The sequence below is a fragment of the Mustela nivalis genome (assembly GCF_964662115.1).
Source record: "Mustela nivalis genome assembly, chromosome: 7".
NCBI lineage: Eukaryota > Metazoa > Chordata > Mammalia > Carnivora > Mustelidae > Mustela > Mustela nivalis.
In genome coordinates, this window is record NC_139026.1 from 64,144,130 (window position 1) to 64,157,449 (window position 13,320).

Consider the following 13,320-nt stretch of genomic DNA (forward strand, 5'->3'; position numbering starts at 1 on the left):
GGCATTATATGCGAGACTTTTGAGGCCCACAGTGGAGCCCCGATTTGAAATTGATAAATAATAAGAAGCAAAGGCAAGTGACGAAGGAAGAGGTTTTTAAAACCTGGGAGGGAGAAAATCATGTGGAGTATTTTGAGGAGATTTTTAAATGCATTCTGGCATAAGTAGTGGAGAGCCTCCTTTCTGGAACAAAGTGTGGTCATGGACAGACGTTATTGTGGGAAAAGAATCCCTTTGTATTTAGGAACTATTTGTATGTGAAGGCTGAAAGGAAAAGAAAATGGAAAATTAAGAATTCCAGGGTCAAGCACCTAACAGTGAGAAGACACATAGCCACTGAGCACCATGGGGAAGCCAAGGAGGTGGGAGATTTTAGAAAGGGTGGAAATGAGATTCACTTCCACATTCCTTTTCAGTTACACAAGTAATATGAAAATGTAAATGAAATGTATGAAAAAGAGAAGATAAAATATACCTTTTATTAATAATGTAATATCTGGAAATAAAGAATATTATTTTTTTAATTTCCTGCAGGTCTTTCAATATACTTATTTTGTTTTCATACTTCAATTCACATGTAATTTGTATCCTATTCTTTTTCATTTGCTATTAAATTAAACATACTATACCTGTTTTCATGGTGCTAGACGCCCTTGATAATACTATTTTAATGGCTACTTACTAGTTATCAAAATTATACATTGTGATTTATATAATAATACCCCAAAGTTTGGTCACTTGGTTTCATGTGTGCATGCACGCGTGTGTGTTGGGAGGACAGTGAACTTTTCCTTTCTTACGTTTTTTTTAAAACAATATTTTGAATCATTTCTAATGATAGATTCCTAGAAGTAGAGTTCCCATATCAAAAGAGTATCATCATATTTCACTGAGATACCTTACTAAATTGCTCTTGAGGTATATTACTGAATTGCTTTTCTAAAGAGTGGTACCCATATCCTCTGCTCCCAGCAGTGTACAGCCTTTAAATGTTGAATGTTAGTGGAACCTTTAAGTGGAACTAATGTGTGGACAGATGGCAGCGAAGGATATTAGGGCTGGGAAGGTGGATTTAGGACTCAAATAAATGAAACCACATTATGAGTAAGTTATTTCTCTGAGGGGAAAATGAAGAAAAGCATGTGAAGGAAAAAAAAAAAAAAACCTTGAAGAATTTTTTAACCTTCTCATTTTACAGAGAAAAATACGGTGTGTACTGAATTAGCTGCTGCTCAAAGTGATAGAGATAACTAGTGTGAGGGCCAGGACTGGAGCCTGCTTTCTTGACTCCTTGGCACTGCACTTTGACTATATGACTTTGAAGTCCTATGACTGGACTGCAATAATGGGCCATAGTCAAGGAGGTTGAGTGTGGAAGGAGTGGGAAAGAACAGAAGAGATAGAGGAAACCACAAAGGGTGAGCTGTCATAGAAGTGAGATACATAAAAGAATCTGCAAAAAAAATTGATGCCTGTGTTTGTCTGCTGCAGCAAAGAAGTCAAGAAAACTGAGAACAGAAAATAAACTCTTAGATTTAAAGTCAAGGTGGTCTTGGACTTAGTGTTCTCTTCTAGTTCTCCATACCACTCAGAACTGGCTATACTCCAGCTTCACAAATAGGACTGTAAACTTTTATAAGCCAACCATCATTTTTAAACAGCCTACTCTTATGAGAGATGATATAGGTTGCATTACACTAACAGTAAAGGGGGAAAAAAATTAACACTGCTTATGACTCTGATCCATTGTAAATTATTGCTAGCCCCAGGTTTATAGCCTATTGAAAAACTCAGTCAATTTCATAACACTTAAGATATTTTTATTTAATGTATTTTGAGATAAGACTTCACCGGATATAAGAATGAAAAGAAAATTGGAATAATAAAATATAAATTAGGAGAGTAGACCAAGAGTGGATGGTCTAGAATCAGCTTTTCTCTTTCTGCCATCTTTTGGGTCAGTTCAGCCACATATACTGTTGCATTGTGGCCAGGCCAACTTGAACCAGACCCTACTTTAAGAATTATTGATTTGATTATTCAGCACATACTTATTGAACATCTAGGTATCACTAAACACTAGAGATTGTTGAACTAATAAAGTACAGGCCTTATCCTCATGGAACTTAGAGTCTGGAAGGGAAGGCTACTCCTGAGCAAAGAACTATAGCCCCCTTCCCAATATCTAACACAATTGTGACAAATGTGTAATGAAGAAGTACCCATGAGAATGTGGGAAGGGGCACGTGGGGGGCAGGGGCGGTGGCCAAAGAGCAGCATTTAATCAGCTACCTGAAGAACTTCTGGATAGCAACAAGATTTTAAAAAAGAATGGGAAAAGCTTTCTGGCTAGAGGGAATAGACCACATGAAAGCTCAGGGGTGAAGAAGAGTGGGATCTCTTCCTCTAATAGAAAATCATATGCCTGGAAGTGCAGAGAATGAGGACAAATGGTGTGAGAAGAGTTTAGAGATGGGGGAGGGGGGAACTGCAGTTCTCTGCAAATATGGCCCCCCCCCCCGCTTTTTTTGTGGTCTCCTGACAGTGTTATATACCTGTAATTGCTTACTCTCATCACACTTTTTCTTTAAAGCTTTTCTTTAATGATTCTTGGCATTTCCTCTTTAAAGTGATTGTTCTTTGCATAAATTATCACAGAATAGTGTTGATCACAATCTGCTGGGTGATAAAAAAAAAAAAATTTCAAGATTAAGAAAGACCTACCATTTCCTTGGTGAAGAGAAATGCCAAGTTCCTTGGTTCATTTTAGTTGGATAAGAAAGAGAATTAGACATCAAATATTGGCAGCTTGTTTCTTATGAATGTCCCTGCTGAGGACTGATAGGTGAAAGAACTGTTTTGTAAAGAAAATAAAAGCAAAGGAGAGGCTGAGAAAGCAGGCATCTCTACTCTCTGGTTGTTTTTTGTTTTTGTTTTTTTTTTTTAAGATTTTATTTATTTATTTGACATAGAGAGTAAGAGAAAGAGTGCAAGTAGGCAGCGTAACAGAGTAAGATGGAGAAGCAGGCTCCCCACTGAGCAGGGAGCCTGATGCAGGGTTTGATCCCAGGACCTTGGGATCATGACCTGAGCCAAATGCAGTTGCTTAACCAATTGAGCCACCCAGGTGCCCCTGCTCTGTATTTTGAACTGCCATATTTTAAAGTTTCTTAGAGAAATCATTGACATGAGTTTAAACATCCATTGCTCCTAAACTTCCCAGGTTCGTCATTGCAAATAAAGACATGGGGCTAATGGGAAATACCTTAGAGATATGTATGCTCATATCATTGACCAGAATGAAAATACTTCTAGAAAACAATTCAGGTGCATGACCATGGTGTCAGGGTACTAGGAGAACTTTCCATCCCAATCTCTGTAGGTCCTTCAACACTTTGGAATATCATATCTTATACCTTCTATACATTAAGTACCTGTTATGGGCCATTCATTAAACCAGCTGTTCACAAAGTGTTGACTGGGGACCCCTGAAATCCAAGAAGGTCAATGCAGTTTTCATAATACTATTAACAAGTAATTTGCCTTTTTTAACTCTCATTCTCTCATGAGCGTACAGTATTTTTTAAGAGGATCCATGATGTATTTACAATTACGAAAAGACATTAAAATGTTCTCCCACTGGGGCGCCTGGGTGGCTCAGTGGGTTAAAGCCTCTGCATTTGGCTCGGGTCAGGATCTCAGGGTCCTGGGATCGAGCCCCACATCAGGCTCTCTGCTCTGCAGGGAACCTGCTACTCCCCCTTGCCCCCCGCCCTCTGTGCCTGCCTCTCTGCCTACTTGTGATCTCGGTCTGTCAGATAAGTAAATAAAACTTAAAAAATAAAAAGTTCTCCCACTTTCCAATTAAATATCTATTTTTAAAAAATATTTTATTTATTTATTTGAGAGAGAGATAGTGAGAGAGAGAATGAGCGAGGAGAAGGTCAGAGAAGCAGACTCCCTGCAGAGCTGGGAGCCCGACGCAGGACTCGATCCCAGGACTCCAGGATCATGACCTGAGCCAAAAGCAGTTGCTTAACCAACTGAGCCACCCAGGCGCCCTCTATGTTTCTTCATATACTTCAACTAAAATCATAAAAATAAATTAGCACAGGAACATCTAGGTGGCTCAGTCAGTTGGTTGTCCAACTCTTGGTTTTAACTCAGATCGTGGTCTCATGGGTCCTGAGATCAAACCCTGAGTCAGGCTCCATGCTCAGCAGGGAGTCTGCTTGGGGATTGTTTCCCTCTGCCCCTCCCTGCCCACTCTGAAATAAATAAATTAAATCTTAAAAAAATAGACTAGCTTTAAAGTACATATGAGGATCCATCTGTCTTCTATTATTAAGCCAGGCATTAAAGAGATTTGTAAAAATATGGAATAATGCCAGTATTCTCACTAGTTTGGGGGTTTTTTTTTGTTCTTTTGCTATGGAAAAGTATTTTTTTATTTTTTATATAAATGTATTATAGTTCAGTTTATTATGTTTTAAGTAAACTATAAATATTTTTTATATTTCTCAGCTTTATGTTCATCGTGGTGAATAATGATAAATATAGCCCACATAAACAAAGCTCTTTGGGGGTCCTCAGTAATTTTTAGAGTATTAAAGGATCTCAAAACCATGAAGTCTGAGTATGGCTGCATTAAGCCCGTGTCCATTTGTCCTCCTGGTTGCTGCAACTTGAACTACAAGAAGTTTTCCAAACATATCAGTTAGCCCACGAGAGTAAATTAAAGTTGAGTTGCTTTTTCCAAAGATCTGCTCTTCACTTTCCCTTCCCTGAGGTAAAAAGCATGTCATGTTGGGTAATTACAGCATGTAAAAAGTGGAGATGTTGACTATGTTTTATCTCTCCCGCAAGGCCCATTTTCTTTCCACCCTACTGAAAATGCTTGAGCCTTGGAGAGGAGCCCATGGTTGCAGGCTGCCCATTTTAACCATCGTCCTCAAAAGTGATTTCATGCTGAGACGGGTTATTGGGGACTCTGATGTATGGCAGACAGTATTATTTGTCAGAGCCATTCTCTGGTCACAACTATTTTTAATTAAAGTTGTCCTATAAATAACTTATATTCACTTCCTCTGGATCTCACAAGTCAGTAGAGACCAGGAATGATGAGCTTAGGTCAGGACATCTAGCCAGATGAGGTAAATAGAGAGGGAGTGCTTAAAATAGAGCTTCAGGGATTAAGGACTACTACTTGTTAAGATAAATGCATTTCCCTTCCAGAGAAGGTGGAATTTATTTTAAATAAACACCTCGAAGGTATTTTTCTTCTTTGGTGGTGGCTCCTGTTCATTTTTTAATAAGTAGAGCTAATCATTCCTTGAAATTTACAGTCCAGCGAAAGGAAAAGACAGATATTGAAGACATTTTTCATAGAGCCCAAGTCTTGAGACTGCCCTTGGATGACCAAGGGCACACGGATGCCATCACTAGCTGTTGACACACATGCTCTTTTAAATCCCATTACTTCTTTGGACCTTGAAAATTGCATTTCTAGTGGAAACCCAGCTCATAAACCCCCAGTAAGAGAAGTTTTAGATGAAAAAGATGACCTCTTTGGCTCTCTGAGAGCAACAAGAAGATGGGGGAAAAGTAAAATGAAATCAGGTGAAGGAGGAATTGCCCTTGAAAACTCTTGTTGACTGTTGTATTTGACTTCACCAAATCAGACTGTGAAGACACCGGTGTTAACTCTTTTCAGGAAAAGTACCTTTCAGTTCTCCCACAGTTCTTCCAGATTACTTATAAAGTGATGTTTCTTAGATCTGAAGTAGCCACAGATTTTTTTCAAGACGGCTTTGTGTTCTACAGCTGCTGGAGGTAATGCATCCAGCATTCTTGGGCATTTGGATCATGACAGGTGTCGAGGAGCTATCTCACCCCAGGTCTTAGTGTCACTCCTGGCTGCCCTTGTGGTTCCCCCCTCATGACACTGTGACAGTACGTTGCGATGCCATCTTCCTCTCTGCATCCCACTCGACTGTCCTGGCAGGATTGTGTCGGTCTTGTTCACTCTTCTGTCTCCCCTGCATACTTGGCACATGTATGGTGCTCACAAAATAGCTGTGGACAGGACAGATGGATATCCAAAAGTGTAATTGTTTCTTTTGATGCCAGAGACACTATTATTGCCAGAAATACTGCTTTTATGCAGGGCTTATTCAGTTCCCTGTCCACCAAAAGCCTAAATTCTCTTCCCTCTTCCCTTGTAGCTATAAGATATGGGCCATGTCTCTTAGCCACTTTGTGCCCAAGTTTCTTCATGAGTTAAAAATGGTGGCAAATTAGTGTCTTTTTAGTATATTTCTATTTATTTATAGATATAAAGTATTACTCTTTCCAGCTCTAATATTCTTTTATTTTCTTGGCTGAAAATCTCATCCATTGTATTTTTAATAGTTGGGTGGGGTTAGGTTTTTTTTTTTTTTTTTTTTTTTTTTTGTAAGTTTTGATTTTACCATGACTATGTTAGTGTGTTTTTAAAAGCACCATATAGCATAGAGAATTTGATCCTTTTAAGACAAAGGTGACATTAAAATCGAACAGTAACACTTGTGAAATGGTAACACAGGAAACTTGAGATCTCTAGGAGCTGACACCCCAGCTTTGGATTAGCCAGGTGTTCTTTTTCTGGTTGCCTCTAGGATATGAGGTGTTTATTAAACTCTGTTTCAGAAGATGATTAAGAAAAGTTAAAAGGAAAAAACACTTGGGTTAGTTAATTATTTCTCATTTAAAGCCAACTGAAGAGCACTTGTAGGAAAGGAACTTGAGACTCCTGGCTACTCGGACAGGGCCACGACTCCTCATGGGGCCGCAGGAGCCACTCTAGGACTCCTGAGCTCAAGAGAAGCTGTACTTCCCTTTTTAAAACACTGCTGTCATTGGGTTGTATTTATTAGTTCACTCGTTTTTGAGCTCCTGATAGAAGTATTTTGTTCTCTTCATCACCCTGTTTTTGGTATCTGTCTCCTAGTGATACAGTAATAATGCTAACACTAACTAATGATCGTAACAAGGATATGGCTAACGTGATAAAGGGCTGTGTGCTGAGCATTGTTCTACGTGCTTTACATGTTTTGATCCATTTAATACAACAACCCTATGCGATAGGTACTACTGTTATCCTATTTTACAACTAGACACGTAGAAAAGTGAGGTCACATAGATAGTAAATTGTGGGACTGGCATTCCAATGCACATAGTCATGCACTGGCAGCCCATTGCTTCATCGCTGTGCCACACTTTCTGTAGGCCTTGCAGTAAACATGTCCTCAGTGAATGAGTAAATGAGAAGTATGCAGTGGTATTTGGTAGCTATTAATATGATTAGAGTCTTAATAATTTATGTCCTGCCTATCTCTAAACACACATACACAAATTTGTTGGTCCTACAGTGAATGGTAGCTTCATAAAATTTTTCTTCCCTTTAATAGATTGAAAGATTATTTTGAGATTTGAGGTTTTTATTCTTTAATTTTCCTAAATTAGACTCTGTTTGGCAATCGAAAATACATGTACTTTTTAGAAACATGGATCTCCATTTTCACTGGACTGTGGCTTTGTAATTCAAATAGGTGAAATTTGCCAAATTCAAACCACATCTTGTTTCCTAAATGGTACTTAAATGTGTGGATTCGAAGAGATGGCCTTAGGGGCACCTGAGCAGCTTAATTCATTAAGTGTCTCTTCATTAATTCATTAAGTAACTCTTGATTTCAGCTCAGGTCATAATCTTGGAGATGTAGGATTGAGCGCTGCGTCATCAGGCTCTGGAATGCAGTCTGCTTGAAGATTCTCTCCCCCCCACCAACTCATGTTTGCACGCTTGTGCACATGTGCTTTCTCTCTCTCTCTCTCTCAAATAAACAAATAAGTAAATAAAGTTTCAAAGAAATGACAGTGGTCGTTCCACAGAGAGTCAAGTGTCTTTACTTTTCTGGGTCAAGTCAAATGGAAGCTCTTTGGCTTATAACACAAGGCTCAGTGCATTTTTTATTCACAAGCCAAAGGGGTCACATCTGAGAAAATTGATGCTGTACATCCCCTTTGTGTGTGTCTGGTTGAATACTTAATAGTAGTAAATGTGATAAAATTATGGAAAATGCCTACCCTCAGAGCATATTAAAGGAAAAGTTGCTGTGTGCTTTATGCCTGATTATTTCCTTTTACCTGACCTTCCCAGCAGTACCAGGAAACTGTGAAATTGTTTACTCATGAGTAATTGTTAGGACCTGGGTAGCTTTGATTCATTAAGTAGGTTTTACCTTCTATATTGTGAAAGAATGTGTAACCCTGTGAAAAATGTACCTAATAGCTAGTTCAGAATTACTAGTGTGCTAAAGCAAATCTTTAGAAGAAGAGCAGGACAATTAGGAAGATGTGGCAGTTGATCTGGGCCTTGCCACAGTAATAAGAGTTGGAGGTCTGCCTTTGGAGAGAAGTATATTCCTATTGGAGGATTTGGCTCTGAAATGAAAACACAGGTTGACTAAAAGAAGCAGCACACAGTTGGGTGGACGCTAGAACTATTTTGATTAAAGAAAGGTCAAGGCCAGTCCCTCCTGTAATTGGCATCAGTCTCCTCCTTTCCTCAAAAACCTCCCCAAATAAACCATGCAGTGTGTGTAAAGAGAGCATTAGCTCTGCCAAGTGCAGCTGTTAGATGGATGTCCCGGGCCTCCTTGGCTCCCAGATTGTCACCTCTCAAGATATTCCTCTGTGGATGTGTCTGTCACTCATTTTCACACAGAGTTACTGGGGTGGAAAGCATACCAGTCAAACAACTATTTGAGGCTTTTTCCAGTTGCAGGGCAAATCCTTCTAGATGTCTTTCTTAGTAAATATCTGCTTGTTTGCCCCAAAGGAACTAAATAGGAATGGATATGAACTGTAGGAATTTGTGCCATTGGCACTGACTTTAATTCAAAATATGTAGTGTTTGATCTTGGTGCCTGTTACACAATAGATGCTCAGTAAATTGGTTTCTTACCTTTCCTATTCTGTTGTTCAGTTTATTGTTGTTGTTGTTGTTGTTTTGAACTTTCTCATTTATTCTCCTTTATTCTCTTTTAAAGGAGAGATTTAAGGAGGCTGAGGAGATATACCTGGCTGGAATAAAGAACTGTCCAGACAGCTCAGACTTACACAACAACTATGGGGTTTTCTTAGTTGATACTGGTGAGTGAAATTAAAGAGAATCTGTTCCATTGAGATGAGATAATACTATCTATCAAACAAAATGGCAACCACCCAAATGATTTCTCTTAAGTAACATTCACTGGGCTTGGCAGGAAACTCACACCATTGACCATCCCATTGTACCGTGGGGCTATCATTTCTCTAAGTCTTCAAGTTCGGCTCAGTAAAATCCACCCAGTTTGTATAGCACTCAGAAAAACTCCCTGCATATCAGAATACTTGCTGATTTAATGAGTAGCAGGCTTTTGAGTATCATTTAGACAAGTCCATAAATCTATGATGATGAAACAGTCCTCAGCAATGATACACGGCTTGCCTCTGAATCTACTTACCGGCAGATGGAAAATACTTCTGTATGTCTGATTTTAAAAAGGCTCCAGAATTATTCCATCATTCTGTACTTGATGTAGATTACAGAAACTATATTATTATTATTATTGATAGAGTGCTCTTAACATGACAGGTGCTATATAAAATATACTTACTCCATCTTATTTAATGCAAAACTTTACTGGGCAGGGATTCTGTTTTCTTTATGATTTGTGTCCCATCTACTTTTGACACGCTATGAATACTTATAAGGAATCAAAAGGTAGTTGAATTTAATACAAAAGCACCATTCTATTCTTGTTGACTGTTAGGCTATCTGCCTTGTGATAAAATTATTTTAATTATTTTGTCAGTATGAATACTCAAATGGGTTTTTATTTTCTAGTATATCTGAAACATTTCTGTTTAATAAAATGTAAATTTACATTCCAAAACTCCTAGGAAATGCCCCTTATATTTAGTTTTGTAGTGCCACCTGCTGGTTTCTTAGCAACACACTAATACATTAGGTGTTCTGAAGATATAAAAACTGGAAGAGACCCCTTGTTGATCTGGTCTTCCCTCTTCCTTCTACCTCAACAACAAACAGTGCTACTCCCCTAAAAATCCCACTGGCTATCCTGTATATCTTCCTGCCACTTCCTTCATAGTCATGTATTTTGTACTGATAGAAATTCACCCTATTACCAGTGAACTGTACATAGATCTACACAGACATAAAATCTTTATGCTGCAGACATCCATTCAAAGAAGGTGCACTTGAGAACGTGTCTGCAGGTCATAAACATTCCATTTCATCTAGGACTTCAGACCGTTCTCTAGTTCAGTCACTTAGATGTAATTTCACGAGGAAGCTTCTTTGGGGAATCTCACCAGGAGCTTGATTCTAGTTCTAGTTCTGGTCTTCATCCTCAGTTGCCCTGGGATTTTTTTCAGGTCTCTTAAGTGCCCTTTACGCTTTAGTGTCTATAGCTTTAAAGCAATACCTTGATATATTTTTTTAATACCTCTTAAGTACCAAGACACAGCTAAAGGGTAGCAAAAGGCATCTAAATAGGGGCACCTGGGTGGCCCAGGAGGTTAAGTGGCCAACTCTTGATTTCAACTCAGGTCATGATCTCAGCATCCTGAGATCAAGCCCCACACTGGACTCCATGCTCAGTGCAGAGTCCACTTCTCCCTCTCCCTCTGCTCTTCCCCCAGCTCACATGCTCATGCGCGCACGCGCTCACTCGCTCTCTCGCTCTCTCTCTCAAATTAATTAATCCTTTTTTTTTTTTAAAGGCAGCTAAATTGTGTCAAAAATACCTGTAAAGATGGGGCGCCTGGGTGGCTCAGTGGGTGAAAGCCTCTGCCTTCATCTCAGGTCATAATCCCAGGGTCGTGGGATCGAGCCCTGCATCGGGCTCTCTGCTCAGCAGGGAGCCTGCTTCCTCCTCTCTCTCTGCCTGCTTCTCTGCCTGCTTGTGATCTCTGTCTGTCAAGTAAATAAATAAAATCTTTAAAAAAAAAAAAAACCTGTAAAGATCATTTAATTAAAATATTTTAAGCTGTATAATGCATTAAACAAATGCAAGGTGGTGGGCTGCCTGGGTGGCTCAGTGGGTTAAAGCCTCAGGATCTCAGGGTCCTGGGATCAAGCCCCGCATTGGGCTCTCTGCTCAGCATGGAGCCTGCTTCCCCCCCTCTCTCTGCCTGCCTCTCTGCCTACTTATAATCTCTGTCAAATAAATAAATAAAAAATCTTTAAAACAAATGCAAGGTGGCATTATTACTTTTTTTTTAAAAAAGTCCCATTACATAAATACCATTTAACAAAGATGTCTGATTTTAAAAAAGATAAAGTAGTGCCCTGGTTGCTATGTTGTGGTAGAGTAATTGAAACCAATGCTTAGGAATAGTTTCAGGACAGTTTTTTTTTTTTTTTTCTATAATAGCCTATCTATTTTTTCATATAATGAGGCATAACAGTATCTTGTATAAACAACAGTCACAGATAATCTCAAAACATCATATTAGCTAGGGCAAAGGCCAGAAAACACTTGGGCTAAAATGTTAGACATTAAGAAAAAAGCAGATTTTAGGTTTTATTGCTTTGTTTTAATTATTAATTTCCTTGGAACTGGGAATGAATAGTAAAATGATCCAAAGCTACACAGTGGCAAGGAGACGAAGCCAAAATGCAAGCTCATTTACAAACTGAATAATTGATGGTATGACTCAGTAATATGAAGAAGAATGATATACATCAGAAGAGAAATTGAAGAGCCTTGTGTGTTGTATAATTAAGACGTGCTCTGCTCTCACCAACCACCCCTGGCTACAGGCTCTCCAGAGAAGGCAGTGGCCCATTACCAACAGGCCATTACACTCAGCCCAAGTCATCATGTGGCCATGGTGAATCTGGGGAGGCTCTACAGGTCCTTGGGAGACAACAGTGCCGCTGAAGAATGGTACAAACGGTAAAGTTCCTTTTCTTCACTTTGTAAGTTGCCCAAAGACCTTAGTAGTCACCCTTCCAATTTTTATGTCATCGGAACAGACATGCTTTTAGAATAGTAACCGATTTTGCCAATTCGGGCAACCCAGATTCTCCTCTCCAAAGAGACTAATAACAAATATTAAATGGTATCTTAAGGGATGCTTAGAACAGCAAGTTAGAACCTTGGTTAGAACCAAGGCTGGAATTGTTTTCTGAGGCTGCGGACTGCAGCCACAAATAGCAGTTTCGAAAATGGATATGGGGGGCAGACCGTGCATGCATGGGAACCAGCCTATCACCATCAGTGGGAAAGATCCTTGGAGCTCAGTCTCCATATGGTGAGGTCACTAGAGACATTCTTATAGTTAGAGGGTGGCAAGACTGTTTTAAAAACAGTCTTCTTGATTATAAAAACAGAGACCACGTTGGAGAGTGTCAAACCAAGGACTGTCCTTAAACCTGCGTTTCAAGCTTTCAGAATGTACCTATGAGAATTTCAGTTCACCTTTCTTAAAACTCAGAGCCCTGCAGGTGGCACGCAAAGCAGAGCTATTATCACCTTTGGGAGCGCTGTATTATAACACAGGCCGGTATGATGAAGCTCTGCAGATTTACCGCGAAGCCGCAGCACTAGAACCTTCTCAAAGGGAGCTCCGCCTGGCCCTGGTGAGTGCGTTGGCGAAAGAGATGAGCTGGACATGCAGTGTGCCGTGCAGGGAGCTGGGTCAGAAGCCCCAGAATTACAACTAGAGCACTACCATAGATCCATTTTCTGAATACCCATATAGCCAGTGTGGGAGCCATTCACCAAAGGCGTATACACCAAAAAAGTTTTTTAAGTTTTTGATTTACTGAATAGCTCATGTATCCCCTTTCACCCAGATCTATCCATTTTTAGCTTTTTGATGAATTTATCATGTATGCATCCACATAAATACATATGTGCATATTTATGTGTGCAGATGCTTAGTATTAATACGTTTAATTTTTTTGGTGAGCCATACAAAAGTTACAGATCTCATGCCTTTCTTTCTTTTTTTTTTTTTTTTAGATTTTATTTATTTGACAGGGAGAGGGAGATGCGGGGCTCAATCCCAGTACCCTGAGGTCATGACCTGAGCCAAAGGCACACGCATAACCAACTGAGCCACCCAGGCACCCCGCCCTTTATTTCTAAATATTTAAGCATATAGTTCTAAGAACAAGGGCATTCTCTAATATAGCTAGAGTATGGTTCTCAAATTGAAGAAATTAATAATCAGCAATATTTTTAATTTCAGTTTTTGGAAATGTGC

General features: G+C 39.3%; 1 protein-coding gene across 2 annotated transcripts in view; it reads left to right on the top strand.

Annotated features, from left to right (window-relative positions):
* The window catches only part of TMTC1 (transmembrane O-mannosyltransferase targeting cadherins 1), a 259,231-nt gene that overhangs the window by 235,233 nt on the left and 10,678 nt on the right, over positions 1-13,320 (top strand). For both annotated transcript variants that reach the window (XM_082742146.1, XM_082742147.1), the window contains 3 exons: positions 9,090-9,192; positions 11,870-12,005; positions 12,547-12,691. In XM_082742146.1, the coding sequence (XP_082598272.1) occupies positions 9,090-9,192; positions 11,870-12,005; positions 12,547-12,691 (384 nt within the window). The remainder of the gene's footprint in view (positions 1-9,089; positions 9,193-11,869; positions 12,006-12,546; positions 12,692-13,320) is intronic.